The sequence below is a fragment of the Phyllobates terribilis genome, unplaced genomic scaffold (assembly GCF_046119375.1).
Source record: "Phyllobates terribilis strain yellow unplaced genomic scaffold, ASM4611937v1 Scaffold_9__5_contigs__length_417890890, whole genome shotgun sequence".
In the NCBI taxonomy this organism is placed as follows: domain Eukaryota; kingdom Metazoa; phylum Chordata; class Amphibia; order Anura; family Dendrobatidae; genus Phyllobates; species Phyllobates terribilis.
Window position 1 is genome coordinate 309267223 of NW_027362769.1, and position 19211 is coordinate 309286433.

The following is a 19211-nucleotide window of genomic DNA, read 5'->3' on the forward strand; positions in this document are numbered from 1 at the left end:
CAAGCGTTGAGCCAAATCTTGAACCGAGACCATGATGGAAAACTGGAGGTCTTTCCTTAGAGAAATTTTTTTTTTTTTTTTCTTTTAGGGCTGGACTTACTGTTATGATCTGCTACATGGACTAAGGAAAGACAGGAGAACTGTCCCTACAATAGAACTAAACTAGATCCCTACGATGTAACGGGGAACCTGATCCTGCGATCAGACCCGCTAAAGTCCTCGGCTAGTCTGAACGAAGACCTATAGATGTGAGGGAGGGATCCCTACAAGTACTAGGGACAGGGATAAGTTGGACACCTCCTAGCAGAAATAGTAGCAGTCAAAGACAAACACACAACAAAAAGCATAGAGGTCAGAAGACCTAGCAAAACTAACAGAGAACGGCAACAGAGCACCAAGCTAGCTCAAGAGTAGTAAATACAATGAAGTCCAGCAAGACCAGGAGGGCGGAGCCGGATTAAATAGGCAAAAATGGTCATATGACCAGCAAACTAAAAAAAAACCTAACAGGAGAGTTCTAACACCCCCTCCCTTGCCCCCTTAAACACTTCCAGTAACCTGGGAAGCAAAACCCCCCGAGCCTCCTTATAAATTTCCATGGGGATCCCATCAGTACCAGGGGCTTTGTTATTTTGAAAATCTTTTAAAGCTTCCTGCATCTCCTCCAGCGTAATTGGTGCATCTAGTTGCTCTCTCTGGCCATCTGTCAGACATGGTATTTGCATATAATGAAGATATAGATCTATGTCCCTTTGCGCCTTAATCAGTTTGGAGGCGTATAATTGTCTGTAAAACTGAAATTTTTTTTCCATTATAGCCTTTGAATCAGTAATTACCACACCCTTAGTATCCCTGATAGCTGCAATCATAGGAGCCCCAGTCTGGGCCTTGGCTATAGTGGCCAGCAAGTGCCCTGCACTCTCTCCCTCCACATAAAATTGCTGTTTAAGAACCGTTTATGCTCCGCTTGTTTCAATATATGATCATTTAGTGTAGACTGTGTCCAGTGTTCCCTGTTCTCTATGCTTGGGGACCCAACATACCTCTGTTCCAATATGTCTACTCCTGAAGACGGGCCCTGTTTTTGGATTTGATCATGGAAATTTCCTTAATCAGGATCCCCCTTAAAAATGCCTTCATGGCTTCCCATACCATATTTAAAGGGGCAGAGCCTATGTTGTCTTTAAAGAAATGATCCAATTTACCTGCTAAATCCATCTGTTCCCCAAATACATCCAACCAGTAGGGGTTAAACCTCCAGAGTGCCCTTCTGTTTATGGTGCCAGGATCGACCCCCAAAACTACCAATAATGGGGAATGATCAGATAACAATCTCGTGCAGTATTCTACTTTAGTAACTAGAGGGACTAGATGAATATTTCCCAGAGCCAGGTCAATTCTGGACAGAGAGGAATAGGATGCCGAGTAACACGAATACAGCTTAACATTTGGGAATCGAGCCCGCCACACATCTGCCAAGCTAATTTCCTGCAAGACCCTTGCCAACGACGTCTCTTGAGCAGCCCCGACCCCCACATTACCCCTATACTTATCAAGCTCAGCGTGAAGGTACATATTAAAATCACCGATGACTAACAGGTATGGTAGCAAATTCCGTTATCCACGGGAATAGCTGGCGCAAAGTTTGTACAGAGAAAGGTGGAGGAACATATAGAGCAATTAGGCAAATTCTAAGCCCAGCCACTCTGCACACTAGACGTACATACCTTCCCTCCCTGTCACAAATACTTCTTTCACATTCAAAGGGTAAATTCGGATGAATCAATATACTAACCCCCCTAGAATAAGTACTATGTGTAGAATGATAGGCCGGCCCCCTCCAAAGCTTGCTCAGTGCCGCAGCAGCCTCCGTATTGCAATGCATCTCCTGCAGACAAATTATCAAATCCCAATATTCCTTAAGATATTTAAGCACCGCAAATCTTTTGTTGTGATCTCCCATACCTCTAATATTCCAGTATACTACATTAAACTGCTTAACTATATTTTAACGATTGAAAATGAACTGTCACATAGCCCCCTCTGTACCCACTCGTGTGTCTGACCATCAATATTATAACATTGTACTAATACACAGTCTATATTAATCAAAATAGATTTTGTTCTTTTACCCCCCATCACTCCCTCATTTAACATCACCCCCCTTAATCAAATGAATACCAACAGCCGTAACATGAAGAGCTTGATATTTAGCCTCATGCAACCTAACACGCCTTAAGCACACGAGGCGCCGTGACATAAGCTGCATCACAGACTCCCCCATTTTTCCCCCACACAACGTTCCCAGAACATTCAAACGGCAGAGCGTCTTTTCCCTGTTTATACATTGTAGGTGAAACCATCACCTCAACAACCATATAAGTATATTGGCTTGCCCGAGGTATATGTGAAAGCCAGGTTTTAAATAGTATGCAATAACTGTAACATAACAATCATAGCATGTATAAACAGAGATTCATTAGACAACAGCGGAGCATTATCCACTAGGTTTCAAAATCCCCGAATTATTATACTCCGTCAAGGATCTTCTCAAAAATGGAGTCAGCCCAGCCGGATCCGTCTCTCTTTTAAATCCAGCCACTTTGCAGCCTCCTTCGGAGAATCAAAGAAATGAGTTTCACCCAGTGCTGTGACCCGCAGCCGTGCTGGATATAACATTGCATAAGGTACTTGAAGTGCTCTCACTGCGCTTGACATCTTGAAATTGGGCGCGTCTCCTTTGAACCTCTCCAGAGAAGTCCGGATAGAAGGATACTCTCGCCCCCTCTATACGTAAATCATTAGTCGACCGCGACAGTTGTAGGATTTTATCTCTGTTACGAAAATGCAGCATTTTAATTAAGACTGTACGTGGCAGGGCCCCAGGCGGTGGAGGTCTAGTGGGGACCCTGTGTGCCCTCTCAATGGCGAACATTTTTGAGAACTTATCTTTTCCAAAGGACTGCAGCAGCCATGTCTCAAAGACATCCACCGCTTCTCTGCCCTCTGCTTTCTCCCACGCCCACAATACACACGTTATTTCTTCTCAGACGATTCTCAAGATCATCCGTTTTGTTGATTAAATAGTTAATAGAGTCAGTACCTGCTTTAAGCGTTTTAGTCATAGGAGTCACAGTATCTTCCAAATCCCCCACTCTGCCCTCTGTTGCAGTGAGGAGCTCCCTCATTTTCTGCATGTCATGGCGTATATGAGATATGTCCACTTTCACAGACCCTATATGTTCAGTGAGATCTGCTTTACTATGTGAGATGGCCAGCAACACATCCTTTAAAGTAGGCTCACCATCCTCTGCCACTGAGTCAGCACCACTGGTAACCTGAGCCTCCCTGCTGGGGGTAGTTGCTGTTCTGGCAGCCTGTACTTTCTCTTCATGTGGCTTCTCCTGTATCTCTCTTGTGCCTCTCCACCTCCCCCTCTGTTACCATGCTTTTTGATGCCTGCACAGTCCTGCAGGGTGCAGGCTCCTCAGCTCCTCCATCATGCGGATACTTTGAGAGCCGGTCCGCTACCTCCTTGCGCTTCTCCCGCTGCCTTGGAGTCTCGGCTACTGCCTCAGAGGCCGCGGCGCCATTTTGGCCCTCGTGCTGTGTTGTGATGGCCGCCTGCCTCAGCTTGCTGTCTCGCTGGGTCATCCTGTGCTGCACTGCAGGTTGCTCCCCCGCACTCCTGAGACCCCAGGTCACCGGGTAAGTTCTTTTAGACGTATTATTTCCCTCGGGCAAGAAGGATTATAAGACAGGGTTACAGGAGCTCCTCTGCCTCAAGTCTGCTCACATGCCCGGCCAGGCCACGCCCCCCCGGTCCAACATTTCTAAGTCTCTTCATCCACCAGGAATCTGTCTTTTAGTTCTGCAGGTATAAGTATAAGTTAATTCTTCTAAGATTAAATCTTGAATATTCTTATGTATGGAAAAGACAATTTTCTTCTTTGACTGGAGACCACCAACCATTTCCTCCTGAACTGTTTTGGTGTTTTTTTCTTCCACCACCTCCATCATCCTTCTTACCACTGTATCAAGTTCCTCCATATACTCCGAAGAAAAGTAATATTTTTTACTTTCTTGGCCTTCTTCTGCTGGGCTTACTTCTTCTTCCTCTAGGACGTTTTCTAGTAAGGACATCTCGTCCTGAGAATCTGAATCCCTCTCCTCTTCCTGGGAAATTTTCTTTTTCTTAGCCCTTGGAGGTGTACTGGAGGTGGACAGGGAAAAGGAGGCCATGGAGGATCGGACTTCCTAGCCGACGATTCCCTTAATTTCTTCTATTAGAGATGGCTATTCCTCTCTAATGATTTTCTCTGCACATTTCTAGCACAGAGGTTTCTTACTTGATGATGATAGCTTTTTCTCGCATTTGCGGTTAACTTTGCTGCTTGGTGCAGGATCCTTGTCCCCCTAAAAAAAAGAGGGAGAAGGAATATGATAGTATATAAGTTACCAGCACCCAGGAAAAGGGACCCGAATGCGAGAAACGTACTGGGACTGGAACAGCGCTGGGCTCTGCAGACGCAGAGTGGGAAGAACTTAACCCCTCAATGTGTATATCACAAAAGGTTTGGTCTTACCTTAGGGTATCTTCTGTCCAGGTCCTTATATAGGCGACCAGACCCAGCGACTTCCTCTTCCTGGAGGAAGCTCCTCCCCCTTTGTCCAGGTGTGAGGCGGGGAAAACCCTGCGATCACTGGCGGTCATATCCTCACCAATTCTATTCATTTCAAGAATTCACCGCTAATCATTAAGTACCATTATGCAGGTGTAGAATTAAAATATAACTTTTAATAAATAATTAATAAAATACAACAGACAAACCACCCAAGTGGAAAACCATATACATATAAAAGGAACTATATGTCCCTATTAACCACTGAAATTCGCCCCAGCCTAACAGTGTAGGTTGGCACCATTATTCCGCCAGTGGCTCCCCCGATCCTCTGTGGCTCTCCCTGCTAACCCTGTTGCTAGATAGAAAAAACAGTCAATATCACACATGCCAAGTGCAGCTGGAGAGAATGCTTATAGGTGCAAGAGATGCTTGGGATGTAGGTGTAATCCCTAGTAGATATATATACAAGTGTCTGCTTGCACTAAGATGATGGTATCTTCGTTATCTGCAAGTTGGTGGTAAATGAGTAGCAGACCAAGAGATTAGGTGTCACTCTGTCACAGCAAAATGTAGTTAATTTGCCTTCATATATGGATATGGGTACACCCTAATGTACATGTAGTGGGATAATGGGCCTTACATAGCCCTTACACTGCCCCTGCCTGCCAGTGGAGGTAGGCACCCTCATCCTGCTCAGTGGCGCCCCCACTCATCGGCGGCTATCCCTGCAGGCCCTATCTGACCCTATCCAGGGTAATGGTGGATAGTTAAGTATAGCTGGGGCTGTGAAGGCAAAATGTATTAAAAATAGACAATGCAAGGCAGATGATTTCTTTCATATAAGAATAGAAGGGACTATGTTATATGTAGTACTACCCAATGTACCTAGTAAGACAGCATAATACAACAGACCATGAAAAATAAAAAACATGTGCATAAATAGCAAAAGATTCAGTCAAAAATGCTAGGGTGTCAAACACCTCCAATCCCGTTTGCATATCAAAGCCACATAACCTGTTATACAACGCAACGCGTTTCTCTTCTCTATGAGTTTCATCAGGAGTATGGCCTTCAACGTTGGAGCATTGTCTTTCTTCTACACGTGACGCCATATGTGAAGGCCTCTGACTAGCTAAGTGATTTATCTCTGTTTTTTCTAATATTTCCTGTTACATCTACTCCTCATGAAACTCATAGAGAGGAGAAACAAATTGAGTTATATAATAGTTGAGTTATATTATATGGGAGGCAGAATGAACAAAGTACAGAAATTCAGGAATTGTTTTTTTGCGGAGGGGGAGTTTATGTTGTTCACCTTGTGGTAAAATTGATAAGGCAGCTTTATTCTTCAGGTCAGTGATATAACATTTATATAATTTTTTTTATATTTTTCTGCTTTCATATTGCTGTATTCTGAGAGCTATAGCTTTTTTATTTTTCTGCTGATGGGGCTGTATGGCAGCTTGTTTTTTGCTGGACAAGATGATGATTTTAGTACTGCAATGCATTATACCTGTCAGTGATGCACTGACAGAAGCCTCTTAGACCGTGCTCTGGGCATGATCTAACCGGCTTGCCGTAGCTGGGTGGCCCGGATGTTGTCATGATGACCAACCTTGCCCTCGCAATTACATCACGGGGGTGCTGATAGGACAAGAGAGAGGGAGTCTCCCAGTCTTCTAAATGCTGCAATTGATATCGATCACAGCATTCAGGAGGTTAAAATGCCCAGGGAGGTGCAGGCACCACTCTCGGCAGTGACAACTGGATCTCAGCTTTAATATTAAGCCGAGCTCCTGGCGGCAATTGCCATGACGTACCCATATGTCAAATGTTGGGAACCCCTTCCCATCTATGACGCATGGGTTCGTCAAATGTCATGAAGGAGTTAAAAGAGCTGTACATTTTCTCAATCAGATGTTCAAATAATTTTTGCATCTCTTTTTCGTGACCTGTGGCATCTAATTTATATGTTAAGAGCCATGTAATAAGTTCTACCTTCTCTATGGGAACAGACAAAACCCAAGACAAATATAAAATAAGCAAACACCCTGCAGTTAATAAATAAATAGCAATAGTGCATGACAATAATATAGGGTGCTTAGTTAACATAATTTTGATTAAAAAAACTGCAGCATGTTTGCTTATTTTGTTTTTGTCTTGGGTTTTGTCTGTTTAGTGGCCAGTGTGAACATGCGCCTACACGCTGCATGCAAACCAACTTATATTCCAGTTCTTCTCTTTAGGTTCTTCTTTATGGGGGTCCGGTTGTGTCCAACAACCAGCTCCCTGCTCTCACAGCTGCACATCTGCTCCACTATACAGTGATATAGTGACATTTTAGAATGTCACTACAGAGTAGAACGTGGACCTCCCAGATTTTTAGAGTTTATGATTAGTCCGGAAGTAATACATTTCTTACTAAGAAAATAACACATTAATCTTTTATTTACAAAATGAAAGAATAAATGATCAAAATGCAAGCACAGCAAGTATTTATGTAAAATATATTATACTGGACATTGATCTTATTTTTGTATTTTACCTTGCAGAATCTAGTCCATGGAATAAAGTCATCAGTATTGGTCATATTAGGAACTGCAGATGAAAGAGCACAAAAATTCATGTTGAACTGATAATGTATAGAGACTGACATCAAGACAGACATGTGGGTGCCCATACGTGCACGAATTTCTGCCCTGCCAGAAATCATGCAGCATAAGCAAACAAATAAAGTAGAGGTGAAGCACATGGTTTTCATGTGATAAAGTTACGAGCACCCTATTCTGGTTAAGGTAATTGTAGCCAGCACACACCGCAAAATACAGTGCATTTGGCCAAGAATTACCGTTGTTTATGCAGTTAGTGTTTGTGTTTCACTAGTAATTGCTATACAAAAAAAAAAAAAAACAAAAGAAACAACCAGTAATAAATATTGAAATGGAAATTGGTAGCAAAAATATTTCAAACTTCTCTTTGTAAAATACAGATCATGTGAACATCTGTAACACAGAGATATGGATGTAGACTTTAATTAAATAATACAGGGCTCCTTTACAGGCATCTTTTTATCAGCCATTTTAAATGGCTTTTTTTAATAATTTTTACATGGGTTTAATTTTTATGTTGGGACAATTTATAAACACATATTTATGGGTGATTTTTAACTCCTCTAGAAAAGTCAATGGAAAAATAACATAAGTAGAACATGCTTTGTGCAAAAAAATTACACTGGCCCCCCCAAAAAAACACTGCAAAAATGTACAAGCAGACTTTTCAATATTTAAAGGGGTTGTCTAAGCATTAATATTTATGACCTATCCTTAGATTAAAGCACAAGTTCAGCATTTATTTTTAATTGCAGCGCTAGTGTGGCGCTTCTACTCTAAGGTCTTTGACCCGAGTATGCCTGGACAATCCCCTTAACTGTTAGTAACATCTTTCTGCATCTTTCAGAAAAAGAAACATAATTAAGTAAAAGATGCAATCAAAACTTCATCAAACTGGTATATCTGAATCCAGGCACATAGAGATGAATTTTTCAAGCAATTTATGTCTCATTATTGGCATGACAACGTTGCATATTTTGATGCATGGAATTTCTCCATAAACAATTGTGACTTTTTACCAACTGTAATTACTAAAAGTCGAAAAAAGTGGGAGTGGATTAATTGAGACAGTGTGGTCTGACATGTTTATTATAATTAAAGGGGTTGTCCAGTCAAAAGTGATAAGTCTGAATTCACTCTGTGTGACTGCAGACTTATGAATCCTCCCAGCGCAGGCATTGTGAGCTGCAGGGATTTGCCAGTAATCCCTGCAGACCCGGTAACGGAGGGTATGTATGTCTTATTCATACCCCGGCCAGTGGGCGCGGCCTCACTCTCCTTACACTTGTATTGAGCGAAGCAGCGCCTTCTAGTCGGACGCGCCTACTGGAAGTCGACGTCACTAGACGGGGCATGGCCTCGCTCCATACCAGTGTATGAAGCGAGGTGGAGCTGAATGGCTGGGGGTACGTATAATTTATGCATACCCTCTGGTCCCGGGTCTCATTCCAGCAAATCCCCGCAGGGCACAGTGCCTGCGCTGGGTGGATTCATAAGTCTGCAGTCACACAGAGTGACTGCAGACTTGTCACTTTTGACTGGACAACCCCTTTAATGAAAAAAATTAAAACTGCCAAAATTGCTCTTTGCTCACCTCACTCAAAAAATGAAATACAATGCTACCAAAAATTCTTATGAAATTCAAAGTAGTACAGGAGAAAGAATACTGCTTGTCATGGAAATAAACAAGTGCTCACTCCGCTCCATCGACAAACAGAAAAATGGATCTCTGATAATGGCAATAAAAGCAAATGTTCATGTTTTTACTTCTTTAAAAAAAATGCAAAACATAAAAGATATAAAATTGGTATTGCAGTAATCTTACTGAAAAAGTTCTTACTGTAAGAACAAAGCTAATAAGCCATTCTTAAAGAATATTGAACATGGTAAAGCCCCATCCTCCCATCCCTATACATACGTATTTCTGTTTCTCTTTCATTGCAAAGAAAAATTAATGGCAAATTAAATGGTGCTGAATAGCAATTACATCTACAATGACATACTAATACCTGACAGTATCACTACAGCCTTTACGGATCTTTTTGGTATTTTAACTTTTTTCTTTCAAATTCTACACTATACTTTTAAAGGAAACATATAATCAGAAAATGAGTGTTTAAATAGTGTTTTTATGTAAATTTATTTTCAAAAACTTTTTTCATTTTTTTCATATCACAATCTACACTTTTCAACATTGAAATTGCAACACAAATACTTTGGAGAAAAAAACAGTACAACTACTTCCACAAAAAATCAATGTAACACACAGCAATTGGTTTTCCTGGAACGAAGGCTAGAAAATCCCTACCATACATTATGCCACCCCACACCATCAGAAGGTGTTTGCATTACACTAGGCTAAGAGTCAGACAGCGAACTACAGAAGTTCCTTTAACCCCACGTGAGCATTCTTAGAGGCTATCTTGGTGCAGACCAAAATGGCAATGTTGCTGGAATAGAGGTAAATCCTCATCAGCAATGACTTCCATTTTTGCCTTAAATGCAATGATAGCCTAACATTATTCTGGAGATTATGTGAACAGCGCCTTGAGAAGGCTTTCACGAGGGAACACATAGGTCCTACTCTCGGGATTATGGTGTGGGGTGGCATAATGCACAGTGTCATAGAATATCATTAAGGCCACGGCCCCACTATCAGTATTTGGTCAGTATTCATTCAGTATCTTTTTTCTCAGGAGTGGGAGCCAAAACCATGTGAGGAACAATCAGAGGAAAGGTATAATAGAAAGAAGTCACCAATTCTGCATTTATAGCAGAAAAACAAGAAGATCCTCCAGTGGTAGCCAAAAATATAAAAAACTAAGTTTATTGATCACATTTTACTGTAGTAGCAAGTCATCAGAAGAGATCCATAGACATAGGAAAAGCAGACCAACTAGTTTCAGCTTAACGCCTTAATTATGGTATAGCTACTAAGGAGAAAAATTCACATATAAAACTGCTGGCCAGCAGGCTATTTGTCTCCACGTCCGAGACTGCAACGGCTCCGTGTGCTGCCTAACAGATGAAGACTACTATTCAACGTTTGGTGAGCTGATTATTCCTTTACCCCATTCCCCTCTGTCCTTTAAATTTTGCATTTATCACCCACTCCTGGTTTTGGCTCCCACTCCTGAGAAAAAATACTGAAAGAATACTGACCAAATACTGATAGTGGGGCTGTGGCCTAAGAAATATACAGTACAGACCAAAAGTTTGGACACACCTTCTCATTTAAAGATTTTTCAGTATTTTCATGACTTTGTAAATTGTACATTCACACTGAAGGCATCAAAACTATGAATTAACACATGTGAATTATATACTTAACAAAAAAGTGTGAAACAACTGAAAATATGTCTTATATTCTAGGTTCTTCAAAGTAGCCACCTTTTGCTTTGATGACTGCTTTGCACACTCTTGGCATTCTCTTGAAGAGCTACAAGAGGTAGTCACCGGAAATGGTTTTCACTTCACAGGTGTGCCCTGTCAGGTTTAATAAGTGGGATTTCTAGCCTTATAAATGGGGTTGGGACCATCAGTTGTGTTGTGCAGAAGTCAGGTGGATACACAACTGATAGTCCTACTGAATAGACTGTTAGAATTTGTATTATGGCAAAAAAAAGCAGCTAAGTAAAGAAAAACGAGTGGCCATCATTACTTTAAGAAATGAAGGTCAGTCAGTCTGAAAAATTGGGAAAACTTTGAAAGTGAAGTGTCCCCAAGTGCAGTTGCAAAAACCATCAAGCGCTACAAAGAAACTGGCTCACATGAGGACCGCCCCAGGAAAGGAAGACCAAGAGTCACCTCTGCTTCTGAGGATAAGTTTATCCGAGTCACCAGCCTCAGAAATCGCAGGTTAACAGCATCTCAGATTAGAGACCAGGTCAATGCCACAAAGAGTTCTAGCAGCAGACACATCTCTACAACAACTGTTAAGAGGAGACTTTGTACAGCAGGTCTTCATGGTAAAATACGTGCTTGGAAACCACTGCTAAGGACAGGCAACAAGCAGAAGTGACTTGTTTGGGCTAAAGAACACAAGGAATGGACATTAGACCAGTGGAAATCTGTGCTTTGGTCTGATGAGTCCAAATTTGAGATCTTTGGTTCCAACCACCGTGTTTTTGTGTGACGCAGAAAAGGTGAACGGATGGACTCTACATGCCTGGTTCCCACCGTGAAGCATGGAGGAGGAGGTGTGATGGTGTGGGGGTGCTTTGCTGGTGACACTGTTGGGGATTTATTCAAAATTGAAGGCATACTGAACCAGCATGGCTACCACAGCATCTTGCAGCGGCATGCTATTCCATCCGGTTTGCATTTAGTTGGACCATCATTTATTTTTCAACAGGACAATGACCCCAAACACACCTCCAGGCTGTGTAAGGGCTATTTGACCAAAAGGGAGAGTGATGACCTGGCGTCCACAGTCACCAGACCTGAACCCAATCGAGATGGTTTGGGGTGAGTTGGACCGCAGAGTGAAGGCAAAAGAGCCAACAAGTGCTAAGCATCTCTGGGAACTCCTTCAAGATTGTTGGAAGACCATTTCCGGTGACTACCTCTTGAAGCTCATCAAGAGAATGCCAAGAGTGTGCAAAGCAGTCATCAAAGCAAAAGGTGGCTACTTTGAAGAACCTAGAATATAAGACATATTTTCAGTTGTTTCTCACTTTTTTGTTAAGTATATAATTCCACATGTGTTAATTCATAGTTTTGATGCCTTCAGTGTGAATGTACAATTTTCATAGTCATGAAAATACTGAAAAATCTTTAAATGAGAAGGTGTGTCCAAACTTTTGGTCTGTACTGTATTCAGCAAAAAGAACAAGAAGTAGTCCTGGAAGTGATAATATGGCCCAAACAGAGGCCTGGTCTCAACATTATCGACTCTGCCTGGGATTACATAAAGAGACAGAAGTATTTGCATAAGCATAAACCCACAGGAAATCTGTGTGCATGTGAACCTAGTAGAATTGATGCTTTAATGTAGTTTTGAAGGCTAAATATTGATTTGATTTACATTTCTCTTTTGTTCATTTACTTTGCATTTTATTACTTGATAAAAATAAAGTAATAAAGGTTTTATTTTTTTCAAGCATTTTTACTTTGCAACATTTTTTCCACAAATGCCTAACCTTTTGAATAGTACTTGGATCTGGAAGATGCTGATTGATCGGGTAGAACGTGACACTGAGCTCTTGACCACACTAAGGTTGAACAGAGGATCTATCATTTACTTATGAAAGAAAACATTTTTATTATATAAAATAAAATTATTCAAATCTGTACTACAGGTTTGATTTTTATAGGTGCCAAGTCATTCATATAAAAATATGACTGGCTTAATTTGAGTTCTGGGAATACAGACTCCCTTTGATAGTTCACATAATTTTATTCATCATGACATTTCAAGAACAATAACTTTTTCTATTTTCGTTTCAACCTAGACATATGGTAAAAATACTATTTTTTAATAATTATAATTTTGTTTTGATAGAAACAGCAAAATAAGATCTGTGCCTGTTTAGCATTATTTTCATTGTTTAACAAGCACTAAAAAGAAAATGTTAACATTATTTTATATGTGCTTGTAAGTATGTATTTTTTTTCTAGCGATGTACAGTACAGACCAAACGTTTGGACACACCTTCTCATTTAAAGATTTTTCTGTATTTTCTTGACTATGAAAATTGTACATTCACACTGAAGGCATCAAAACTATGAATTAACACATGTGGAATTATATACTTAACAAAAAAGTGTGAAACAACTGAAAATATGTCTTATATTCTAGGTTCTTCAAAATAGCCACCTTTTGCTTTGATGACTACTTTGCACACTCTTGGCTTTTTTACATAAAAAAAAACTGTTTGAGTGTCTCGCTGACTGTTCAGACACAAATATATCTGTTTAAAAGATTCTGGTGTAGGCCAGAGAACTAGAACTGTGGTTTTCCTCTTCCACAGTTCTAATCTCCTTTATATTACCATTTTGCCATTGATAGTGCGAGTGTAAGTTATTTTACTTCATTTACAATGGGCAACGCGCGTGGCAAGGGACGTGGAACTGGACGTTCTGGTGATGGTGTGTGCAGAGGACGGGGCCGTGGCCAAGGTGAAAATGTGCCACAACCAACAGCCACATCTTCTCGCTCCCAGTTCTTGACCGAATTACTAGGGAAGCACACAACAACATCACTACTGATCAGTGTGAACAGGTTATTAATTGGATAGCAGATAATACTTCCAGTCACCTGGGCACCACCACCTCCAGTCTGTCTTCCACATGGTCAAGTCTTAGTAGCCGTGAGTCTCGACCGCATACTCCTCCTCACCCTGATGCTCCTTCCTCCCACCATGCCGAGTGTCGTCAGACAGCAACTGATCCCACAGTTGGACACTCTGAAGAGCTGTTCACTGGTCCATTTCCATATTTGGGCCCCTAGCCTGCTCCGCTTGAAGTGGTGGAAGAGGAGATCCCATGTAGCGATGGCCAAATATTTGAACAGCCACGGCCACAGGAAGGCGACGCTGGCAATTTGTCACAAGAGGTGGACGATGACGAGACACAATTGCCACAAAGTGAGGAGGAGGATCGTGGTGCGGAAGTGGAAGAGGAGGAGGTGGTGGATGATCTAGTAACTGACCCAACATGGCAGGAGGACATGCAAAGAGAGGCCAGCAGCACACAGGGGGAGGGAGGCAGAGTACCCCAACAGGCAGGAAGAAGCAGTGTGGTGGCTGCAGACAGAAGGCGGGCAACCGTTCCCCGTAACACCAACACGAGGGACGTTGCCAGTACAACCAGTAGGTCTTCCAGAGGCTGGTATTCTTTTAAAGACTCTGCTGATAACCCCAAAAAGGCCATTTGTACCACCTGCCAGGCCAGCATCAGCAGGGGTGACAACACTACCAGCCTGACCACCACCAGCATGATCAGGCACATGTCAGCAAAGCACCCGACTTTGTGGGGCGAACCCCAGGGTCCACGACCAGTGTCAGCGGGTGTCACCACTGATTCTTCCGCAGTTGTGCGTGTAAGAGAACCCCTGTTGTGCGTGCAAGGCAATCCCCTGTCCATACTGCATGCAAAGATGCCCCCTCCTCTCAATCTTCACTTGTTATGGCAGTTTCTCAAGAAACAGCATCAACGTCCACGTCCCACCGCAGCGTTCAATTATCCATATCCCAGACCTTTGAAAGAAAGCGCAAATTCGCAGCCAACACCCCACAGGCCACAGTCCTAAATTCGCACATTTCACGACTGCTTGCGTTGGAAATGCTGCCTTTTAGGCTTGCGGAGATGGAATCCTTCCGCAACCTTATGGCGGTGGCCGTCCCTCGGTACTCGGTCCCCAGCCGACACTATTTTGCCCGGTGAGCCATCCCCGCACTACACAAGCACGTGTCCCAAAACATCTGCCGTGCCCTCAACAACGCAGTTACTGGGAGAGTCCACCTGACAACGGACACGTGGACAAGTGCTTGTGGCCAGGGACGGTACATCTCCCTGACGGCAGACTGGGTAAACATAGTGGAAGCTGGGACCCAGTCGGACCTTGTGACGGAACACATCCTCCCCACATCGAGGATTGCGGACCCTATGTCAGTGAGAGTTGCCCCCACAGTGTACAGCTCCTGCGCATCATCCTCCTCCTCATGTTCAGCCTCCATCTCAGATATCACCACATCAGTTACAAGCTGGAAGCACTGCAGTACTGCCTCAGCCAAACGGCAACAGGCTGTGCTGAAACTCATAAGCTTAGGTGATAAACCTCACACTGCTTGTGAGTTGTGGACAGCTGTGAAAGAGCAGGCAGATCTGTGGCTGAGACCGCTGAACCTACATCCAGGCATGGTCGTGTGTGACAATGGCCGTAACCTGGTGGCGGCTCTGAGGCGAGGCGAGATCACACACGTACCATATCTGGCTCATGTGCTTAACCTCGTGGTTCAGCGGTTTCTTAAATCATACCCCGAGTTGCCAGATCTGCTCGTCAAAGTATGCCGCCTGTCAGCTCATTTTCGGAAGTCGGCTACAGCTTCCGCCACCCTTGCTGTGTTGCAGCAGCGTTTGCAGCTTCCGGCACACCGACTGGTGTGTGATGTCCCACACGTTGGAACTCTACCCTCGACATGTTGCAAAGGATTTGTGAGCAGAAGAGAGCAGTTGTGGAGTACCAGCTGCAACAAGGCCGTCGATATTCAGGTCAGACTCCACACATAAGGCCTCAGGAGTGGACCTGGATGTCTGACATATGTACCATTTTGATAAACTTTGAGGAGTCCACCAAGATGGTAAGTGGCGATGACGCCATCATTAGCGTCAGCATCCCACTTGTCTTTCTTTTGCAATGCTCTCTGCAGAGAATTAAAGAGGAGGCATTGCAGCCTAAGTATGATGAGCTCGATCAAGAAACCGTAGCGGGAGATTACACACAGCCCAGCCTCATCTCATCCCAACATGCATTGGGGGACAATGAGGGAGAGGAGGAGGAGGAAGAAGAACAGGAGCTGGTATCATGCGCTGTAGACGGAAGTACCTGTACAACAGTCATACCGTCGGTTTAGCGTGGGTGGCCTGAGGACAGGGGGGAGGAGGAGGAGAGCATGGTCAGTCGTCATCTTGGTGAGGACACAGAAGTCTTGCCTGTTACCAGTCTGGCACGTATGGCTGACTTTATGTTACGCTGCCTTAACCGTGACCCTCGCGTTGTCAAAATGTTGGGTGACAGTCACTACTGGTTGGTGACACTTTTAGACCCCCGCTACAAGGAGAACTTTCACTCTCTTATTCCTGAGGTGGAGAGGTCTACAAAAATGGGGCAGTACAAGAAGGCCCTTGCTGCAGAACTGTTAAAAAAATTCCCATCTGAACACACTAGCGGCAGAGGTTACAGTTCGTTGACCAACCAAGGAGTACAGGCGAGAGAGACGCAACTCCAATCCAGCAGAGGCAGGGGAACACTGTCAATGTTCTGGGACAGTTTTCTGAGACCCGCTCAGCTTACAGGCCCTGAGGTGCGGGGTACTCTCACAAGGAGTGGAAAGTTTCAAAAGATGGTGAGGGAGTACCTTGCCGACCGTACCAGTGTCCTCCGTGATTCCTCTGTGCCTTTTAATTATTGGGTATCCAAGCTGGACACTCGGAATGAACTCGCTATGTACGCCTTGGAGGTCCTGGCCTGCCCTGCCGCTAGCGTGTTATCGGAGCGTGTTTTTAGTGCCGCTGGGGGAATTATAACTGATAAGCGCACTCGCCTGTCAACTGACAATGCTAACAAGTTGACCCTTATCAAAATGAACAAGGGCTGGATTGGGCCAGATTTCTCATCACCACCAAATGACAGCAGAGTAGCATAAAGTCAAATTCACTGTGTTATTTCGGGAGGTGTATTTCCATGCACCGTTTCACACCCACACATGGGTATACGCTTCCTCATTTCGGCTGTTTTTTGCTCTTCTCCTTATCCTCAGCCTCCACCACCGCTATACCACCAGGGTGACCGTGGTCCGTGTTGCCAGCATTGCAAGTTCCTCCATCCTACTTTTTGGCAGCTTTTGCTTGGAAGGCATAGGCAAAGACTATGGAAGACCCACTGCCCAATAATGGGAATAATGTTTTTAATATGCTGTACTGCATGGCTCTTGTAAGGGGCAGTGCAAGTTCCTCCGTCCTAATTTTTGGCAGCTTTTGCTTGGAAAGCATAGGCAAAGAATATGGGAGACCCACTCCCCAATAATGGGAATAATGTTTTTAAAATGCTGTACTGCACGTCTCTTCCAAGGGGCATTAAAACCGTCTTGTTAAGCTACTGTGACCTCCACGTCTCTTCCAAGGGGCATTAAAACAGTCTTGTTAAACCACTCTGAACTCTACGTCTCTTCCAAGGGGCATTAAAATCATCTTGTTAAGCTACTGTGACCTCCACCACTCTTCCAAGGGGCATTAAAACCGTTTTGTTAAACCACTCTGAACTCCACGTCTCTTCCAAGTGGCATTAAGATAGTCTTGTTTAGCTACTGTGACCTTCACGTCTCTTCCAAGGGGCATTAAAACCGTCTTGTTAAACCACTCTGAACTCCACGTCTCTTCCAAGGGGCATTAAAATCGTCTTGTTAAGCTACTGTGACCTCCACGTCTCTTCCAAGGGGCATTGATATTGTCTTTTTATTCCACTGCGAATTCCACCACTCTTCCAAGGGGCATTGATATTGTCTTTTTATTCCACTGTAACCTCCACCACTCTTCCAAGGGGCATTGATATTGTCTTTTTATTACACTGGGACCTCCACCACTCTTCCAAGGGGCATTGATATTGTCTCTTCATTCCACTGGGACCTCCATGTCTCCTCCAAGGGGCATTAAAACCGTCTTGTTAAACCACTCTGAACTCCACGTCTCTTCCAAGGGGCATTAAAACCATCTTGTTAAGCTACTGTGACCTCCACGTCTCTTCCAAGGGGCATTAAAACCATCTTGTTAAACCACTCTGAACTCTACAGCTCTTCCAAGGGGCATTCAAAAGTTGTTTTTAATTACCTCTAACCTCCACGAGTCTTCCAACGGGCATTGCATTTCCTCCTAATTTTAGTCAGCTGTTGCTTTTCAATGCATAGGCGAACACTAAGGGAGACCCACTCCCCAATAATGGGTAGAAGGTTTTTAGTACACTCTAATCCACGGCTGTTTCAAGGGGCATTGCAGTTCCTCATAATTTTTGGAAAGCCTTCCATTCACTGCTTAGGCCAACAGTGTACAGTAGACCCAGTTGCTATAAATGGAAAAAATGGTTTAGTTAAGGCCCTCTGATCTCCATGTCACTTCCAAGGGGCATTGGAGTGCCTCGAAATTTTTGGTAGGCATTACACTCACTGTATGCCCTATAACTGTGTAGCCGAACTGCTCCTTTTGGTACAGAAACATATCCTACAAGACATGTGTGGTTGACTGGCCTGATATTGATGTGAATGGTCCCTGTTCCTCCTGCTCCTTCTCCTTTGCCACCACCTCATCCATCATTCATCACCTGAAGCTTAGTTTTAACGGGAGTCATATAACTGGGATAGTAGCAGAAAAACATCTAGCAATCCTCGGAGGAGGTAGGATATGCGCCAAAACGCTGACCACTTCAGCCTAGCCGCAACTACATACATGCGCTTGCATTCCAAGGAACAGAAAGCTAAGGAGATGGATGGCCTCATGATCATGAATAATTTACTCGCTGTGTAGGAGGCTGACCACTGCTGCTGTCTACCTTCTGAACTTTGTGTTGAAGCCTGATTGACCCAGGACTGCAATCCTCTATGTCTGGAGGACGTGTTGCATCCCAGTGTCCAACTGTGTCCCGGCTTCCACAATATTAACCCAGTGTGAAGGCGTCAGTGAGATGGGCCATCCCTGGCCACATTCACTTGTCCACGTGTTTGTGGTTAGGCTGTCCTTCCCACTAAGTGCACTGGGGAGGGCACAGGTAATGTTTTGGTATGCGCGCTTGTGTATAAGGCGCACCGGGACAAATAGGGGCAGCTGGGGACCGTGTGTGGGCACCCGGCCGCGGGGCGGCTGGGGACCGAGTATGGATACCTGACCGCCCCCTGGCGGCTGGGGACCAAGAGTGGACACCCGGCCACCGGGCGGCTGGGGACTGAGTATGGATACCAGGCCGCCGACGCAGCCATGACGTGGTGGCCAGATTCCGCCTCCACATGCCTAGAAGGCCCAATTTCAAATGCAAGCAAGCAGTATGGTATTGCAGCCTGGGGGTGGGTAGGTGGCAGGCTGCATACTTGCGCTTGCATTGCAAGGAATGGGGGAGGTAAAATTGAACACTGCCCTGGGACAAGGACTTGAACGGGGATAGTTGCAAGTCTGCATCTTCTGATGCGGCAAGGATCACTTCTTATGGGCACACTTTTAGGTATTGACCTGGGTGTCAGAGATGCTTCCAGGGGTCTTCCCCATGCTGTTC

The 19211-nt window shown here is 44.0% G+C and overlaps 1 protein-coding gene across 2 annotated transcripts in view; it reads right to left on the minus strand.

The window, feature by feature from the left end:
- The window catches only part of STAT1 (signal transducer and activator of transcription 1), a 1113083-nt gene that overhangs the window by 395527 nt on the left and 698345 nt on the right, over positions 1-19211 (minus strand). For both annotated transcript variants that reach the window (XM_073647949.1, XM_073647950.1), the window contains exon 18: positions 7171-7223. In XM_073647949.1, the coding sequence (XP_073504050.1) occupies positions 7171-7223 (53 nt within the window). The remainder of the gene's footprint in view (positions 1-7170; positions 7224-19211) is intronic.